Below are 18,499 nucleotides of genomic sequence, written 5' to 3' on the forward strand. Positions count from 1 at the left end.
ACAGAAAAAATCCCAGTGAATGAATATTTTAACCTTTTGTGAAAACAATCCATTGCCCCCACACAAGCGTCTACCTGTAGTTCAGTCCGTCACCCCGGAATCACAAATATCAACTTGGGGTAGTGGAGTGAGCCTAGGCGGTCCCAGGTGTCCCATTGTTCTGCAAGACATCCCTCCTGCCCCATTTCCAGTCCCCAGCCAGAGTCTGCGGTGAAGTATCATTCAGTGTGTTCCTTTGCAGTGAACCGCAAGGCTAATTGGGAATCCAAAATTCCCATCAGGGGTACTGCAAGGGGCACAATAGTAGCTGGAGGTGTCTCCTCATTGGGCAAAATGTAGTAGCCGCTGGTGCGGCTCCGGGTTAACTTACCGTGAGGATCCAGCTACGCAGCCATGGGTTCCCTCCAGTACGCAACCTCCTCCCTGCCTTCCGTGCAGTATGATCCTCATTAGATGTATCCCGAACCCCGTTTCTACCCGGGGCCCGCAGATGGGGGGGGGGGCGTCCCTCAGGGTATGGGGATAGCAGCAATGTCTCTCAGCAGAGTGTATCGCATGAAGTCTCAGTCTATCACTTGTTCCCCTACCATTAATGTCTCGTAAGGGCGCTCGGGGTAAGCAGTTCCAACAGGGAGAGCAAAGCTCAACCCATGGCTTCCCTCCCCTCCCCACCAGCTATTCATACTGGTATACAAAGGGTTGGTTCAATGTAGTCTCAGTGGTCCAAAGTGTCCCCCCTCTCAAGGCTGAGAGCAGGAATAAAGCCCCGGTCAACCTCCCGTCCGGGTATTTGCAACAAGCAGGAGAATTGTACCTCGAGCACTCATCGCCATAAAACGGAGAGGTGGGTTCTGACACTTAAATTAAAATTAATATTTTTTGCTAGAAAATGACTTGGGACCCCCAAACATTATATATATTTTAGCAGAGACCCTACGGAATAAAATGGCAATTGCTGCAATATTTTATGTCATACTGTATTTGCCCAGCGGTCTTTCAAATGCAATTTTTTGGGGAAAAAATTCACTTCAATTAATAAAATAAAAAAACGAAACCGTAAATTTTTTATTTTTTTGTTTTAATGTGAAAGATGATGTTACGCCACGAGAATTGTGATCTAGCTTATAAGCAAAAAAAAAGTGATTTTCATTTTAGCCAGAATCGTGCAGCACTAGGTCACAGCAAATGTGGAAGGAAGTGCTATGGTCACATAAGACCAAAATTAAACTTTGGCTTAAAAGCAAAATGCTATGTGTGGTGGAGAACTTACACTGCACATCACCCTTAACACACCATCCCAACCGTAAAACACCATAACACATTTAGCCATTTTCTTTTGGGAGACTTTAGACAGGGAGACTTTGTTTTTGCAAAATTTTGCCGGGCTTGGATGCTTTTAAGAAAAGGCTTCTGTCTTGCCACTCTACCCCATAGCCCAGACATGAAGAATACAGGAGATTGTTGTCATATGTACCACACAGCCAATACTTGCCAGATATTCCTGCAGCTCCTTTAATGTTGCTGTAGGCTTCTTGGCAGCCTCCCTGACCAATTTTCTCCACTCGCCGCCTTCAGTTTTGGAGGGACGTCCAGTACTTGGTAATGTCATTGTTGTGGCATATTTTCTCCACTTGACGATGACTGCCTTCACTGTGTTCCGCGGTTGCGCTTTTGCCTTGGAAATTCCTTTGTACCCTTCTGACTGATGCATTTTACCAATGTGATCCCTCTGATGCTTTGGGAGCTCTCTGCAGACCATGGCTTTTGCTGTAGGAAGCCACTTACAAAAGGTCAGAAAGACCTCTTAGAACAGCTTAACTTTATGTGGTGTTAATCAGAGGCACTTTTAAATGACAGATCTGTACTGATTCCTAATTAACATTAGTTTGAATGTGATTGCTTAATTCTGAGCACAGCTACATATCCAGTTATAAGAGGGTGTGCACACTTATGCAACCACATTATTTTAGTTTATATTTACTCTCTGCAAGGAAAACTAATTTACTTATTTTCCTCTTTGCAGAATCTGGAATACTCCTGTTTGTTTTTCATGCAAACTTCTTTGGTAAAGAAGTGGTGGTTCGATTATCTGGACCATGTAGTGTCCAGGCTGTGGTATTAAATGACAAGTTCCAGCTTCCTGTATTTTTGGTAAGACCACCATCATAACACTGTTTTGTTTTTTTGTTTTGATTTTTTATTTTATTTATTTTTTTATTGTTAGAATGCAATTTAACAACAACAATGGCCTCAACATTCTTTTAAATCGGTGTCATAACCTTTGTGTATTCTTGGCTGTGATTCATTTTAGTTGTAAAATTTTTATTGTGTACACTCAAGCACTCAATTTGAGTGACCAAATATTTAACACATCTTTTGCATGTGAGGTAAGTGAGTTATGAGGTAGGAATGGAAGAACTGAGGTCCGCACTAAACTTTGAACATAGAGCTGTGGTAATCTGTCACCAACAAGACTATGCTTGGACATGCAGCAATATCATGTGAGCTTTCACTAAAGTTACCAGTGGTCTTCTGACTGCAAAATTTGGAGACCAATTCTCTATACTCCAGAATTGAGAGGAAATATCTGCAATGTGAGAGGGTTATTTCCATGTTGGACTGTTGGCTAAAAATGGTTCCCCATTGAAAGATTTTCCTTCACCTCCTGCTCTCATGGCAACTCTGAGGGCTGATTTACTTATAGACGCGACAGCATGCAGGTTATTGCAGCGCACATTAATACACTACACAGTTTGTTGACCCTAACATTAGGATTTTCCCTTGCGTTGTCTTCATGACAATGGTCAGCAGGACAAATCAAAGGATGAATTTCCTTAGCAGGGACACAGCAGGGGGATGGGGGGGGGGGTGAGGACTTCCCTGCAGGGCAATGTCATAATGTGCTAGTATGCACCACATACCTAGCACGTTATGAGAGTCTTGACTTAGAACAAAGCCATCCAGCGTCATGCTGTCACCGCTGAGAGGGCAGACCGTCTTCCTTCGGGGGTTCGGAAGTTTTTATTTTTTTGCGTTCTTGACAAAAAAAAAGACCATTTTGAAAAAAAATTTTTTACTTTCTGCTATAAAACGCATCCAATAAAAAAAAAAATAAAAAAAATTAAAGAATCAAATTTCTTCATTAATTAGGGCCAATATGTATTCTGCTACATGTTTTTGTTTAAAAACAAAATCCCAGTAAGTGTGTATTGATTTGCGCAAAAGTTATAGCGTCTACAAACTATGGGATAGATTTATGGGCTCTTTAATTTTTTTTTTCCATTTTTGCTAGTAATATCGTTTTTGAGCAGGACTGTGACATTGTGGCGAACAAATCTTACACTAAGGGACACTTTTTGGGGAACAGTGACACCAATACAGTGATCAGTGCTAAAAAAAAAAGCACACTCACTGTATAGATGGCACTGGCAGGGAAGGGGTTAAGTGTGCTCCTCGGAATCGTGTACAGGTATGTGTTTTTGCGCTTAAGGGCCACCCTGCCGCAGTATGTGTATGTGGGGTGGTCATTAAGCAGGTAAATTGCACAGGGCATGCATCCCAGTGCAATGGAACAGAACTTCAAACATATCTACAGTATACATAATATTGTGTAACCACCTCCCTCAGTGTTAACACACTTTGCTATGTATTTGTATAATCCATAATAAACTCTGAGCTCTTTATCAGCCATTCTCAACCAGGGCTCCATGGAACCCTAGAGTTTTTCAGTGGCTGCTAGGGACTCTTGAGCAGTAGCAGGTTGACTTCCTATGTGATAATGCCTGCATGGTTCTGAGGCCAAGACAGTTTGCTGCACAGGAGAAGAATGAGAATCTACAAATGCCTTTTTTTTTATTTTTTTTATCTATAAACTTGCAGTCTCCACTCTAATTCATCCCAAAGGGGTTCTATCAAATTGAGGTCAGGACTGTGCATGCCGGACAAGTTCCTCCTCCCCAAACACCCTCATTCACGTCTTTTATGGACCTTTGTGCACTGGTCCAAATCATTTGGTGGAGAGGGGGGATTATGGTGTGGGGGTTTATTTTTTTTCAGTGGTTGGGCTCTGCCCCTTAGTTCCAGTGAAGGGAACGCCTTAAGGCATCAGCATACCAAGACATTTTGGGCAATTTCATGCTCCCAAACTTTGTGGGAACAGTTCTCTCCAGGTGGCCTGCTCAGAATCTCGTCTTGCAGATCATGACATCTAATGTGAGAGATAAAAAAAAAGGAGGCTTCTATTGTATAAAAACGTACAATGGGCTTTATATAAGTATGTGACCATTCCACTCGCATGTACATAGTGCCAGCCCAACGCTAGGGAAAATGCTCTCAGTAGTGTTTAGATGTTCTCCAGTCATTCCACCATTTACGAAGAGAGGGGCACACACTGCGACGTCACCTGGAGAAATTCAGCATGTATGCTGGTCTATAACTTGACTAGCCCATCAATCTGGTGAGTTTGAGCTAGTGAGAGATTCGAGAGATTAGATTCCTTTCACTGTGGAGATGATTTTCAATAGTTTTATTTTTAAATTTTTTTTACTTTGAGATTACAATTAAGTGGACACTGTTTATAGTTTTTGGAACTTTTGTTGGCTATCACTTTGGCACTTTAAGAATGTTATTAGGTTAAATATAATTCTTTGCACATACTAATAGCTCTTCACAAGCACATTTATTCATGTGCACTTTTTTTTATTGTGTATGTAATTAGTGAACATTGCGGATAGGTGTAATATTGTTTGATTACACTAGCAGTATGATCTAGCAGAGTACTTTCAACACCCCCTTCTGTGGCGCTGTTACTTTGGTATATTGTCATATTGCCCTGAGCGGCCTCATGCTCTCCTTTTTAAGTGGGTGGTCAAGGGGAAGTTGTGTTAAGAGAAATTTGGCTCAACCACCAATTTTTTACCACCTCGTGTCGCCCCCTTTCCAATATCTTGGCGTGAATGAGCCCTAATACAGTGATTTTTCTTTTGAATGTCAGTTCCATTCAATGGCAATGTGATATTTTTCTGATTTGTAGTATTAAATAAAATATAATGTCCGTAGATGGAGCTCATCATAAGAAATTACTGTACTAAATATGGTCAGAGTTGATCAGGGCTGGCCGAATACATGTCATGTTTTGTCCAATGAATTGTTTTACAAATGCACCCCTTGGTATTTTGTTTCAAGTAAACTTTTTTTCCTTTCTCTTGTGGTATTAGAGTATGTGAAAAATGGTTACAAACAATTATTTTACATGCACTTTTTATCATTGCGTAAATCTATTTTGCACTGATATGTATGTGCGGTTGGCTTATCAGAAAGAATTATCAGAAAAATATCAAACTTTTTTTGTAGTGCTGTATAATATACTATAGTTACATTGTATTCAATATTAGTTGATATAGGGATTTCCCCCCCATCTAAAGTTATTGTTGCTAATTTTTTGTTTTTAATTATTTTCTAGGATGCTCATTTTATTTACTCCTTTAGTCCCGTTTCTGGCCCAAACAAACTTTTTATTAGACTCTCCGAGGTACCAACTGCAAAGGTGGGTTGTTGTATTTGGTTAAGTTTTACCAACTTGTAAATTAGTGTAAGACTGCTTATATTAAGACAATAAAACCTTGCAAAATAAAAGTGTATTCACCAACTTTCTGGTTCTTTATGGGTGATATAGAGCACATTCTTTAACCACTTCAATATCGGGCACTTAAAGTGGAAGTAAACTCCCTTATCGTTTTCAGCCAAGGAAGCTGCCATCTTTGCCTCCGTTTAATCTTCAACTGCTATGGTGCTGCAAATGTGATTCGTTATGACACCAGCCATTGGATAGTTTGATAGTTTGGCTGAGAGCACAGCCAATGTGCAGTTAGCATTCCCAGCATGCCTTTTTTTTTTTAACTGTTTAAATCGATGGGTTTACTTCCACTTTAAACACTTTCCTGCCCAGACCAATTTTGAGCTTTCGGCGCAGTCGCACTTTGAATGACAATTGCGCGGTCATGCTACACTGTACCCAAATGACATTTTTATCATTTTTTTCCCACAAATAGAGCTTTATTTTGGGGGTATTTGATCACCTCTACGGTTTTTATTTTTTGCTAAACAAATAAAATACCGATTTTTATTTTCTTTTTTTTTTATGTTTTTTTTTTCTTTTAGTTTCAAAACTTTATAAATAAAACTTTTCTCCTTCACTGATGGGCACTAATGGGGTTACTCTGATGGGCACAGATAGGTGGCACTGATGGGCATGAATAGGTGGCACTGATGGGCATGGATAGGTGGCACGGATGGGCACTGATAGGTGGCATTATTATACTGTATTAATGGATGCCAATCAGTGCCAAACAATAATGCATGCCAATCAGTGATGCCCATTGTGGGCACTGATTGGCATCCATTGTGGCACTGACTGGAATGCCTGGTGGTCTAGGGTGGCATACCTTGTCCTGGGCATCCCTGGTGGTCTGGTGGCATCCCTGGCGGTCCAGTGTGGGCATCCTTGGGGGGGGGGGGGGCTGCGCTGATAAATCGATCAGACCCCCCTGTCAGAGGAGCAGCCGATCGGCTCTCCTCTACTCGCGTCTGACAGATGAGAGTGAGGAAAAGCCGATCACCGGCTCTTCCTATTTACACTGTGATCAGCCGTGATTGGACACGGCTGATCACATGGTAAAGAGTCTCCGGGGACTCTTTACCGAGATCGTAGTTGCAGGTTGTCAGACTGACACCCCGCAACAACGATCGTCGCGATGCGCACCCCCGGGGGCGCGCAGCGGCTCAAAATCCTGATCACGTCATATGACGTCCGGTCAGGTTTTTGAAACCACTATGCCGCCGTGTATCTGTTATAGGGCGGGCGGCAAGTGGTTAAATGTTAAGGCCTGCTATCTTATTTTTGCGAGAGCCTCATTTTATGAGGTTCCTACAGGTATGACTCATCCACTAAACTGGAAAGTTAAATTAAAATGAAATATTTGTGTGTAATATGTAATGATTTTTTGTGTAGTGGTTTTTTTTTTGTTTGTTGTTTTTTTGAGTGTTTACCTTGAATTAAGTTTATTTTCCTCTAAAGTAGACCCCTTCTGTGATGTATGTAGTGTTAGAATTGTGTTGCCGAAGCATTAAACAATGTCCTCTCTTTACAGGTAAAGCTACTGATTACTGCATACAGAGTACAACTCCATTAGAAGATGACATGTTTGCCTATCTTCTCAATCTTGTTCAGTGCTCCTCCTTGTACATAATGTGGAAATGGACAGACCCACCTGAAAAATCCATATGTGTTTTTATTAGATGTGACATGTACAGTAGAATTTTATTTTGACAAGTCATTCCTGGCACTTGATCTGTGTTGTGGTGTTGGGATTCGCTTTAGTTTCAATAAGTTATATGTAACCAGTATGTCATTCCTGAGATCAATTTGCTACAGAAATGTTTCCCTTTCTTGTACAGATCATCTTGGATATTACCTCCTTGGATCTTCTGTAGTGGATGTCAAGCACCCCCGCCCCCCACACCCAGTCTTTGTCCTGCTCAGTTGAAGAAAAATATAAATATCTTGTAAAAAAAAAAAAAATATATATATATATATATATATTACACACACACATATTTAAACACACACACATAAACACACACACACACATATATTTAAACACACACACATATTTAAACACACACACACACATATATTTAAACACACACACATGTGTATATATATATATATATATATATATATATATATATATATATGTATGTATGTATATGTGTGTGTAAATAAATAAATATATATATATATATATATATATATATAATTTTTTTTTTACAAGACAAGATACAAGATAGTTGGCCTTCTCTAAAACACAATGTCATTCTTGGGCTTTTTCCTAGACCACCTTGACATTAGGAAGTATTTTTCTCCTACCAAAGCCCAGGGCTATAATGTATATTTGTAATGTTGGAAATGGATGTTTACGTAGACTAAGATGTCTCGTTTTGGCCCTTTATCACTTTTTATGTTGTCAAGGAAAAAATTATTTCCACAGTGTGGAATCCTAGTAGTAATATTTTGCAGCTTGCTATCTAATATACTATTTAGAGTAATATTTAATGTTCATGGCTCCTTAAAAAGCAAACCTTATTTTTCATTAAAAGTGATGAACAATCACTGTGTTACTTTTTACTGTTACTAAAAAGAAAATGAGGTTATATCCTTCTGCACTCTAAAATACACATTAATCATTTGGCTGCAAGTTTTGTATTGACTGTAGACAAAAAATTGGATGAGTGTCCATCACATTTCAACCAATTCATGCAGGATGTGTGTGTGAAATTAAGATTTTGCAGGCCATATTAGGACTTTTATCATTTGAAGGTTCTTTTGCAAATATATTTTCTGGTAATTCTTGCTCAGATTGCACAAAATAAAATGTTTTATTTTAGTTAGAATTAAATATTTAGCTGCTCCTACAGATCAAGTTACACTTGTAATATCCCATAGTATATATTTTTGTATACTAGCATATAGGCGACCCTTTGGGATACATTTTAAAAAAACTCCAAAAGAAGAAAAGTGCATTTTATAGCAGTCAGTTTCATATATTTTTTTTTTTTTTTAGGGCATATACAACATGGAAACATCAATCTGGTTTCTGTGAACAACTGAAAACCTATAAATGAGATTATATATATATATATATATATATATATATATATATATATATATATATATATATATATATATATATATATATATCTCATTTATAGGTTTTCAGTTCACAGAAACCAGATTGATGTTTCCATATATATATATATCTGCCCAATTGTTTGGTACAGTGCTTTTGGAAATCCTGTAAAATGCATGACCTGAATGTTATAATTCTGTAAATTAGTTCATAAAAACAGAGTTAATACTGTGCTTGGTTGTACTTTAAAATATGTATGCCCTTGCAACAAGTTCCCTTTTTTGTTTTTTGGGATCATGCCCAGTATCTGTACCTTTTTACTTGTAAATTATGTAAAAGGTGCCCTCATGTGCATCCTTTTTTTTGCCACAAATGCTTTCCTACCTATAATTTAAAAAAAAATTCGAGTTATTGAAGTACTATATGACCTTGCAGAGAGAACCTGAAAGCTGCATTTGATGATGTCTCCTGTAAATTCTAGTTGCCTGGCTGCCATGCTGTGACGCTCTTGCTTTCAGCCATGAGTGACTGAACCAGAAGAAATATAAACAAGCACCAGAAGATGAGAATCAGCCCGCCAGTGAATATCTACTTTTGAAGCCAAATTGAGATTACACGTTTTTATATTTTATCACGTGTTCGCATAACCTAAATAACCACTTCCCGCCCAGTCAATGTACAGATATGGCCGGAACCACACTCCCCAGTTATGGGACAGCGTGCAGGGATGTCTACCTGCTTGCGAATTATAGCTCTTTGTACTGGGCCGCTGTGATTGGCCCAGGTACCATGTGATCACTGTGAGCAATCGCATAACCAGTAAACACAACTGTCAAACCGCTTTCATTCATGACAGCTGGTGTACTGTTGCGATCTCTGTGATCAGTCGCATTGATCGCATGGGATAGGACCATTTACAGCGGTTCTGTATCATTGTGATAGCTGTAGCCAATCACAATAGTAAACAATGAGTCATGAATGAAAGGCGTTCATAACCGTTACAATTGCAACAAGCAATCAGTGTAAAAAAATAAATAAAAATCCAGATCACCTTTCCAGATTAGTAGTGTCGCTATGGTGACAGTATGTGTAAAAAGTGTTTGGTTTTTTTATTACATACTGTCAACAGTCGGGAGTGTCCCCATAAGGACTTGTTCAAATGTATGATGCTCTCTGAAGAGCCATCCATGTTTTGGATGGCTCCTCGGAGCATTTAGCAGGCAGTAAGGAGGCATTGCTTTGCCTCTTCACCACCTGAGCCCCTTGGTCCTCCTACAAGAAACCTCATTCCCTAAAGTTGTGATCGATGGGCATTCAGGGGATATAATTCCTGCCACAGCTGCTACTGCTGCAACTAAAGGGGTGGTAAAACCACAGCTAAACCGCAAGGTGTTATCGTCTTCTCACCCCCCCCCCCCCCAACCCACATCTGAATGAGCCCCAATAGTCACAGTTCTCAGATCACTACATCTACCTTGTCACCAGACCAGTGTAGCTAGAATCGGGGGATTCTTAACCACTTGCTTACTGGGCACTTAAACCCCCCTCAGTCCCAGACCAATTTTCAGCTTTCAGCGCTGATGCACTTTGAATGACAATTGCGCGGGCATACAACACTGTACCCAAATGAAATTTCTATCATTTTTTTCCCACAAATAGAGCTTTCTTTTGGTGGTATTTAGTTACAGCTCGGAGTTTTATTTTTTGCTAAACAAACAAAAAAAGATGCAAAAAAAAAAAAAATCATGTTTTAATAGTTTGTTATAAAATTTGGCAAACGGGTCATTTTTCTCCTTCATTGAAGTGCGCTGATAAGGCGGCACTGATAGGCTGCATTGGTGGGCACTGATGGGCTGCATTGGTGGGCACTGATGGGCTGCATTGGTGGGCACTGATGGGCTGCATTGGTGGGCACTGATGGGCTGCATTGGTGGGCACTGATGGGCTGCATTGGTGGGCACTGATGGGCTGCATTGGTGGGCACTGATGGGCTGCATTGGTGGGCACTGATGGGCTGCATTGGTGGGCACTGATAGGCACAGATAAGGCGGCACTAATAGGCACAGATAAGGCGGCACCGATGGGCACAGATAAGGCGGCACTGATGGGCAAAGATGGGCACAGATAAGATGGCACGGATGGGTGGCACGGATAAGTGGCACGGATGGGTGGCACGGATGGGCACTGATAGGTACCACAGATAGATGGGACTGATGGGCACTGATAGGTGGCACTGATAGGTGGCACTGCTGGGCACTGATGGGCGGCACTGCTGGGCACTGGGGTGCAGCACCTTTGAGGCACTGTGGGTGGCACTGTGGGGTGGCACTGTGGGCATTATGGGCACAGACGGGGGGCACTTACTTTTACTTTGTTATTTTTCAGGATGGCACTGCGGGAGGCAGGTGGGCACTGGCAGGTGGCATGTGGTGCCTTTCATTGCTGGCCGTGATCGGGACTGATGTCCTGATCACGGCCGCCGGTGATCGGCTTTTTTTTTTTTCTCCTCGCGCTGTCAGCGCGAGGAGGAATAATAGCCGATTACCGGCTCCGTTCTATCACATGATCAGCTGTCATTGGCTGACAGCTGATCACGTGATAAGGGGTCGGGATCGACCCCTTACACGGATCGGTGATCAGGCGAGTCTCACGGACTCGCCGATCACAGAGCGCGCCGCGCGCGCCCCTCAGGGGGCGCGCAGGCCGCTCGTAACCAGGACGACGTCAATAGACGTAGTCCTGGAAATCTAGGTCCGCGCTAATGCCGTCATTCGGCAATAGCGCGGTACCCAAGTGGTTAATTTTCCTGTTTATTGGGCATGTTTCTACCTGTTGCCTGGACCGATCTTTTGATCATATACTGACCCATTTGCACCTTCGAGTAGGTTTCTGCACGACACCAGTCCCAGCCATCTCCTACAGACAACTGCACTCCTGGAGCTAAAGGAACACTTTTCTTCCTTTTAGCCTCCTGTACTTCCCGTCCAATGAAAATTGCATTCCTTGGGTCAGCCACTTATCAGTAGGCTAGGCTGCTTTGATTTATAGGAGCTTTATTCCCTGCCCACTTGTATGGAGGTGACCCTTACAGTACATTGCTTTTTAATACAATTGGTTTGTGTGATAAACAACAACATACAATGTCTGATACATAATTCAGGCACTGAGTCTCACACAAGTGGTGTTGCCATACTCAGAGTAGCAGAATTTGTTTTGGTTTGTAATTTTCATGTATGTCCTGTTTGCAAGAGATATTGTATTACATTGACATTGTGTAAAATAAAATAAAAATTCATTTTAATTCTGCATTTCCCAAAAACTTGTGGCAAAAAAAATTAAGTCTTCAATAGACTCACCATGCCTCTTAAAAAATACCTTGGAGTGTTTGCTTTCCCAAATGTCATTTTATTGGTGTTTCTAATGTCCTGGTGCTCCAGGGCCTCCAAAAAATTGATAGGTAGTCTGTTATACATCAAAATTTTCCAAAGAAAAACATGTTAAAAGGGAAGTAAACCCTTCCAAACAACTTGGACCTATAGGTAAGCCTAGATTAAGGCTTACCTGTAGGTCCAAGCAATATCTCCTAAACCTATATGGTTTAGGAGATATTTGCCCGAAAATGGGCACCGCTGTCTACGGCGCATGCGCCGTAGACAGCGGCGCGCAGGCGCACTAAATGCGGCAAATCCAAGAATGGATTTGCCAAATTTGTCGACTCCCGTGTGCATGCGCGGGAGTGACGTCATCGCGGCTTCGCCGTAAGACAGCAACGGAGCTGCGAGGCGCGACTCCCGTGCGCATGCGCGGGAGTGACGTCATCGCGGTTGCGCCGCTGTCATTGGTCGGAGCTGCGAGACGCCACCAGCAAGATGGACGCGGCGGACTACAGGGATCAGCGGCGACTTCGCTGGCTCCTGTGTCAGGTAAGTGACACATAATGAGCTACTATGCGATGCATAGTAGTCCATTATGCTTTACCTTTGCAGGGAAAAAAAGAGGAAGTAAACCCATCAGGGTTTACTTCCTCTTTAATCTCCTCGCGCCCGGCCTATAGTCGAATGACGGCCGTAAAGCAGGCGGCCGGGTGGCCGTCCCTGGACGTCCTAATGTTTACTTCCGCAATGCGTGCCGCCGCAGGCGCGCATCGGGGAAGTTCTGTGTTTGCTGTGTCCACCAGGGACAGCCAAACACAGATCGCTGTAAACGGCCAATCACAGCGGCCGTTTACAGCGCGATCGGCGTGTCCAATGGGAGATGATCTCATATGTAAACATATGAGATCATCTCAGCGCCGCTCTCCCTCCTCACACAGACAGAGTGTGAGAGGGGACAGATGAACGGCTGCAGCGGCCGTCGGTGTAAAAAAAAAAAAAGTAAACAGTGCCATCCTCCCCCAGTGCTACCTGCCCCCAGTGCCACCTTTTGTCAGTGCCATTTGTCCCCAGTGCCATCTGTCATCAGTGCCACATAGTGCTATCTGTCAGTGCCATTTGTCATCAGTGCCATCTGTTGTCAGTGTCACGTGTCATCAATGCCACTTATCAGTGCCATCTGTCATCGGTGCCACGTGTTAGAGCCATGTATTAGTGCCATCTGTCATCGGTGGCACGTATTAGTGCCACGCATAAGTGCCATCATTGCCATGTATCAGTGCCATCTGTCATCAGTGTCACGTGTCATTGTCCTGGTGCTTCAAAAGTGTAATAAGTAGTCAACAAGTTAGATGTGTAATTTATGTTCCTAGAACACGTGATGGCGCTCCCTGCATGTTGGGCCTCTCTATGTGGCCAGGCTGTGAAAAAGTCCCACACATGTGGTATTGTAATACTCAGGAGGAGTAGCAGAATTTTTTTGGGGGTGTCATTTGTGGTATACACATGCCATGTGAGAGAAATAACCTATTACAATGACAATTTTGTGGAGAAAAATAAAAAATCTTAATTTTGCAAAGAATTGTGGGAAAAAATGACAACATCAAAAAGCTCACTATGCCTCTTACTAAATACCTTGGAATGTCTACTTTCCAAAAAGGGGTCATTTGGGGGGTATTTGTACTTTCCTGACATGTTCGGGTCACAAGAAGTGAGATCGGCCACCAGTACATCAGATGTGATCAATTTTGTGCGATTCGCACCACAGCTTGTAGACTCTAACTTTCACAAAGACCAAATAATATCCACTAATTTGGGCTATTTTTACCAAAGATATGTAGCAGTATAAATTGTGGCCAAAATGTATGAAGAAAAATTTGCATAATTCTGTCACAGAAACAAAGAAATATGCGTTTTTTTTTCAAAATTTTTGGTCTTTTTTCATTTATAGCGCAAAAAATAAAAACCCCAGAGGTGATCAAATACCACCAAAAAGCTCTATTTGTGGGAAAAAAAGGACAAAAAATTAATTTGGGTACAGTGTTGCATGACTGAGTAATTGTCATTCAAAGTGTGAGAGCACCGAAAGCTGAAAATTGGTCTGGGTAGGAAGGGTGTTTAAGTGCCCAGTAAGCAAGTGGTTAAATTCACAGTATTTTTGGTTTATATTGCAAAAAAAAATGCAATTGGCCCTGTGCCACATAATCGCTGTGACCAATCACAGTGATCATAAATGTACAACCAAAGACTGCATGTTTTAGCCACTGCTGTTTCCTCTTATACCATTTGGCTGTGAGCGAAAATAGTGTTTCTTACAGTTATTGTACCAGCACATGTAACAGTGCACCAAAGCCAGCCAAAATGTTAGAGCGCTGTCCACACCAGTCTGTGCCGCCCAGAGCCAGCAACGGAGTTCTTGATCACTAGCCAGACTGGCCCTAGTGTGCCAGTGTAAGCCAGCAACATTGTTTATATCCCTGCCATGCCACCAGATCAGCGTAAACCAGAAACAGTCCTGATCGCAAGACACACCAGTCTCAGTATTTCCAGATCAGCGTAAGTTAGCAACGGTATCCCCTAATCTGAGCCGCCCCCCGAAGTGACCCTACATATGATGGGACCCACAAAATTAGGCCAATGGTTTTAGCGCAAAAAAGTTATAAAATGTACATCCTCAGCCCACAAAAAAATATCTGCATTGATGAGTCCTTCAGCAACATCATACCATGTGTGCAAAGTAAATGTGTCAAATATGGGGTGAAGTTATATGAATAGAAAAACTCATGTAAGAGTTTGAACAGCTGCACACACACCAGAAAGTTGCAAAATGGAATGATTCCCCCAAGGGGTTTTTTAGTAGCTGAATATTTCAATCAAGATGTTTTAGTTTTTAATAAAATCTTATTTAATAAAGTTTTTATTAAAATCTAAAATATCTTGATTGAAATATTCAGCTGCTAAAAACCCCTTGGGGGAACCATTCATTTTGGGGTGAAGTTATATACATGTTGTGAGAGGGTCAAGGGGTACACCATCTGTTTACAATGACAGCTATATCCTGGAACCTCCCTAGCTGCTCATTTTTTATGGACAATGGAAGGATCTTTTTTTTTTTTTTTTTTTTTTTTTTTTTTTTTTTTCAATCTTGTATCATCAGGGAGAATGTGTGGAGAATTTGTTTGTGTGAATCTTTTTAGATGCCTTTTTCACAAAAGAAAATAGAAGACACATCAAATGTTTAACTTGAGGAAATGTACCTTTAAGAAAAAAAAGGTAATTTTTAAATTTATGGCACCAGCATGAACAATTTAAGTTCAGATTAATCCTTGCCATAGTGTAGCAGCCCCTCTTTTTTAACAACACTGTAGATGTCTGGTGACTGAGGAGGTTTTGGGAAAGGAATGTTATTCCATGCTTGCCCAAAATCGTATTTAACTACTCAATTGTCCTGCGTCATCTTTGTTGTAATTTTCATTTCAAGATGGGCCAAATATTTATAATTTTTTAAAAGGTCTGGACTGCAGGCAGGCCAATTAAGCACCTGGCATCTTCTAATACAAAGCTGGTTTTAGATGCAGTTTAGCATTGTCTTGTTTGAAATATGCAAGGCCTTCCCTGAAAAAGAAGTCTGGATGGTAGCATATGCTGCTTGAAAACCTGCATATATATTTCAGCATTGGTGCTGTTCCAAATGTGCAAGCTGCCCATTCTGTACACACTAATGCACCTCCGTACCGTCAGAGATCCAGGCTTTTGAACCAAGTGCTGATAAGCCAAAAGGTCCCTTTTTTTTTTATAGTCCAGAAGACTCGCTACCCACAGTTTGCCAAAAAATTGTCAAATTTCGATTAGGCTGACCACAGACCAGTTTCCTACTTTTTAAACCATTCTTAAATGAGATTTGGCCCAGAGAAGAAGCCGGCAGTGCAATGCTTTGGGGCACACATATGACTGGACTACTGATGTCTTTGTCACAGTGTGCCATGGCCCGCAGCCACCCTGTACTGCTCGAGTGTGGGGCTGTGATGGGATGTCTCCAGCTTGTCCGGGTAATAAGTACAGCTCTCCCTGTCGTGGCAGGATAGAGCAGCTGGGCATTCCCTGGGAGGTCGATTAGGGGGTCCCTCTTCTCCCTTTCCTCTTTCCCTGTGCCCCCCCCCCCGTGGGGGATGCTGCATGACTGGGCTGTAGTGTGGTGTGTGTACCTGGGCCAGGGGGCTCTGTTCTGGCTGGCTGTCATCTGTGTCTGTGGGCTCGATATGTGCTGCCGCCATAGTGCTGACCGCCACCATTTCTCTTATATTCACCGACCGACACAGCTCCTCTCTGTAACTAAATGGGTTGTATAGTCTGCCATTAGGAGAAACTAGGCAAAATTGTTACACAATACACAGAACTTTAATCCCGCCCCAGTGGGGGGCGGGCCTCGTGCTGTCAACCCTTCCCACTGTTCCTAGCAGCTTTTAGTTTTTATTTTGCCTGGCAAGGAGAATGACTTTGGAAACCCTGCGGGCCTCTTGGTCCATATTTTTGCTGCTTTTTGTGCAAGATGAAAGATCCTGTGATCTTTTATCAACTGCCGGCTGGGTGACAGGCTGGTTAATGCTATCCTTGTAGTCTCCCCAGTCCGGCCATCGAGCGTGAGCAGGCCGCAGCTAAGGCTCGGCAGGCCACGACATGCCTCAGCTCCAGAGTTGGTCGGTGAGCTTCAATACTCCGGGGTTTACATATGACCGGGCTACTGATGTCTGGATCACAGTATACAGAGGCCAGCAGCCACCCTGTAACTGCGCAGGAGTGGGTCTGTGATGCAATGTCTCCCAGCTCTTCAGGACTGGTAAGTACGGCTCTCCCTGCTTCAGTGGGGTGAGCAGCTGGGCATTCCCTGGGGGGTCGATTCGGGGGCCACCTCACCTCCCTATCTTCTCTCCCAAGTCCTTATCACCCCTCCTTCCCCCCTCTGAGGGGGGTGGCTGCATGCGCTGCGGGTGGCGTGTGTGGGTCGCTGTTTTCTTACCTGTGGGGGTCTGTGCAGCTGGCATTGGTCCTGGTCTGGGGGTCCCAAAACATGTTTATGGAGGTTGTTCTGACTGTTAGCAGGCAGCACGTTTTTATTTTATTTTTTTGCTCTGTCACCGCATGGTGCCGTTCGGGTGGACATCTTGGATTTGGGAAAGCTATAAATTCCCCTGGTGAGCTTCAGCAGCCATTTTCTTTAGCATCCTATTGATTACATTGGCGACCATTTTCTTAAAGCCTGAGCGCTTTTTTCAATGCTGGCCTCTTGTGGCAGCATTACATGTGCTTTCACTTGCTGCTTCCTGTATCCACTGTGTGTGTGCAGGACGCTGGATGACTCTTTGCTGAACGCTGAAGCTGCTCTGCAGATCATTGCACCGCTGCTGGCAGTTTTCTCCTCTCTGCAAACTGGGAACCTCCTAGGGCCTACAGGCACTGCTGTGGCTATCACAGAACGCCCCAGAGTGGTGAGTCTAGCGTTAAGTACCCCCCACCTCCCCACGTGGCAGCAGCAGGAGGGTGGGACCTTCACTGTACTAAGTCCCCTTGCAGGTGGCAGATAGGCTAGGGTCAGCATGGCTTCAGAAACTGGTGTTTCTTCCCCCGAAATTCAGGCTATAGCAACCGGGTCACCTGCAGTTAGGTTGCTAAGATAGAGGCAGCATGTGGCAGGAAAGTTGCATGTAAGAGGCCCCTGACACCCCCCCCCCCCCCCCGGTCCTCTGGGGAGAGCTCTGATGCAGACTCAGGCCCTGCTGCAGCTGGAGACCCCTGCTCTGATCTATCGGACGTGGCTGACCAGGACCGTTCCGATAGTGAGGATGATTCCCTGTCCGGGCGGGACAAGGAGCTTGATGGAGCACTTATCACAGCTGTGTGTGATACCCTGAAGATTCAGGAGCCAGCAGATTCCTCTGCTGATGTACCGGTCCCTTTTGGGTCCTGCGAGCCAGCACGTTCACCTAAGGTGTTCCCGTATTTGACTTATTTTGACAAATTCATCTACAGGGAATTGGGTCGCCCGCAACTGACCTTTTCGGTCCCCAAAAATTTGGTGGTGCATTACCCCTTTGGGGAAAACCTTCTGAAAAGGTGGACGGCTCCTCCGGTCGTGGACCCCCCAGTATCAAGGTTAAATAAAGTAACCATTATCCCGGTTGAGGGGACTCCTGCATTCAAGGTTCTCATGGACAGGAAGGCCGAAGCAGTGGCTCGTTCCTTGTTTGCGGTTGTGGGGTCAGCCGTGCGACCTGTACTGGCATCCGCACTGGTGTTGCAGACACAGACTGAATGGGCAAAACTTTTGCACCGTGAATTGGGAGAGCAGAATGCCTCCCCTGTCTGCATGGAACTAGCAGACCAACTAGTGCATGGCCTTAAGTACGTTTGTGACATGGCCCTGGATACACTCCCTCTGCTATC

The 18,499-nt window shown here is 43.2% G+C and overlaps 1 protein-coding gene across 1 annotated transcript in view; it reads left to right on the forward strand.

Annotated features, from left to right (window-relative positions):
* Nucleotides 1–7,343, forward strand: part of MPHOSPH8 (M-phase phosphoprotein 8) — a 121,367-nt gene extending 114,024 nt beyond the window's left edge. The window contains exons 12-14 of the mRNA XM_077483990.1: nucleotides 2,024–2,151; nucleotides 5,462–5,545; nucleotides 7,149–7,343. Coding sequence (XP_077340116.1) covers nucleotides 2,024–2,151; nucleotides 5,462–5,545; nucleotides 7,149–7,190 — 254 coding nt within the window. The 3' untranslated portion in view covers nucleotides 7,191–7,343. The remainder of the gene's footprint in view (nucleotides 1–2,023; nucleotides 2,152–5,461; nucleotides 5,546–7,148) is intronic.
* The last annotated feature ends 11,156 nt before the right edge of the window (nucleotides 7,344–18,499 follow it).

The sequence above is a fragment of the Lithobates pipiens genome, unplaced genomic scaffold, assembly GCF_037356315.1.
Source record: "Lithobates pipiens isolate NorthernLeopardFrog02 unplaced genomic scaffold, aLitPip1_a1.2 Scaffold_16, whole genome shotgun sequence".
Classification (NCBI taxonomy): Eukaryota; Metazoa; Chordata; class Amphibia; order Anura; family Ranidae; genus Lithobates; species Lithobates pipiens.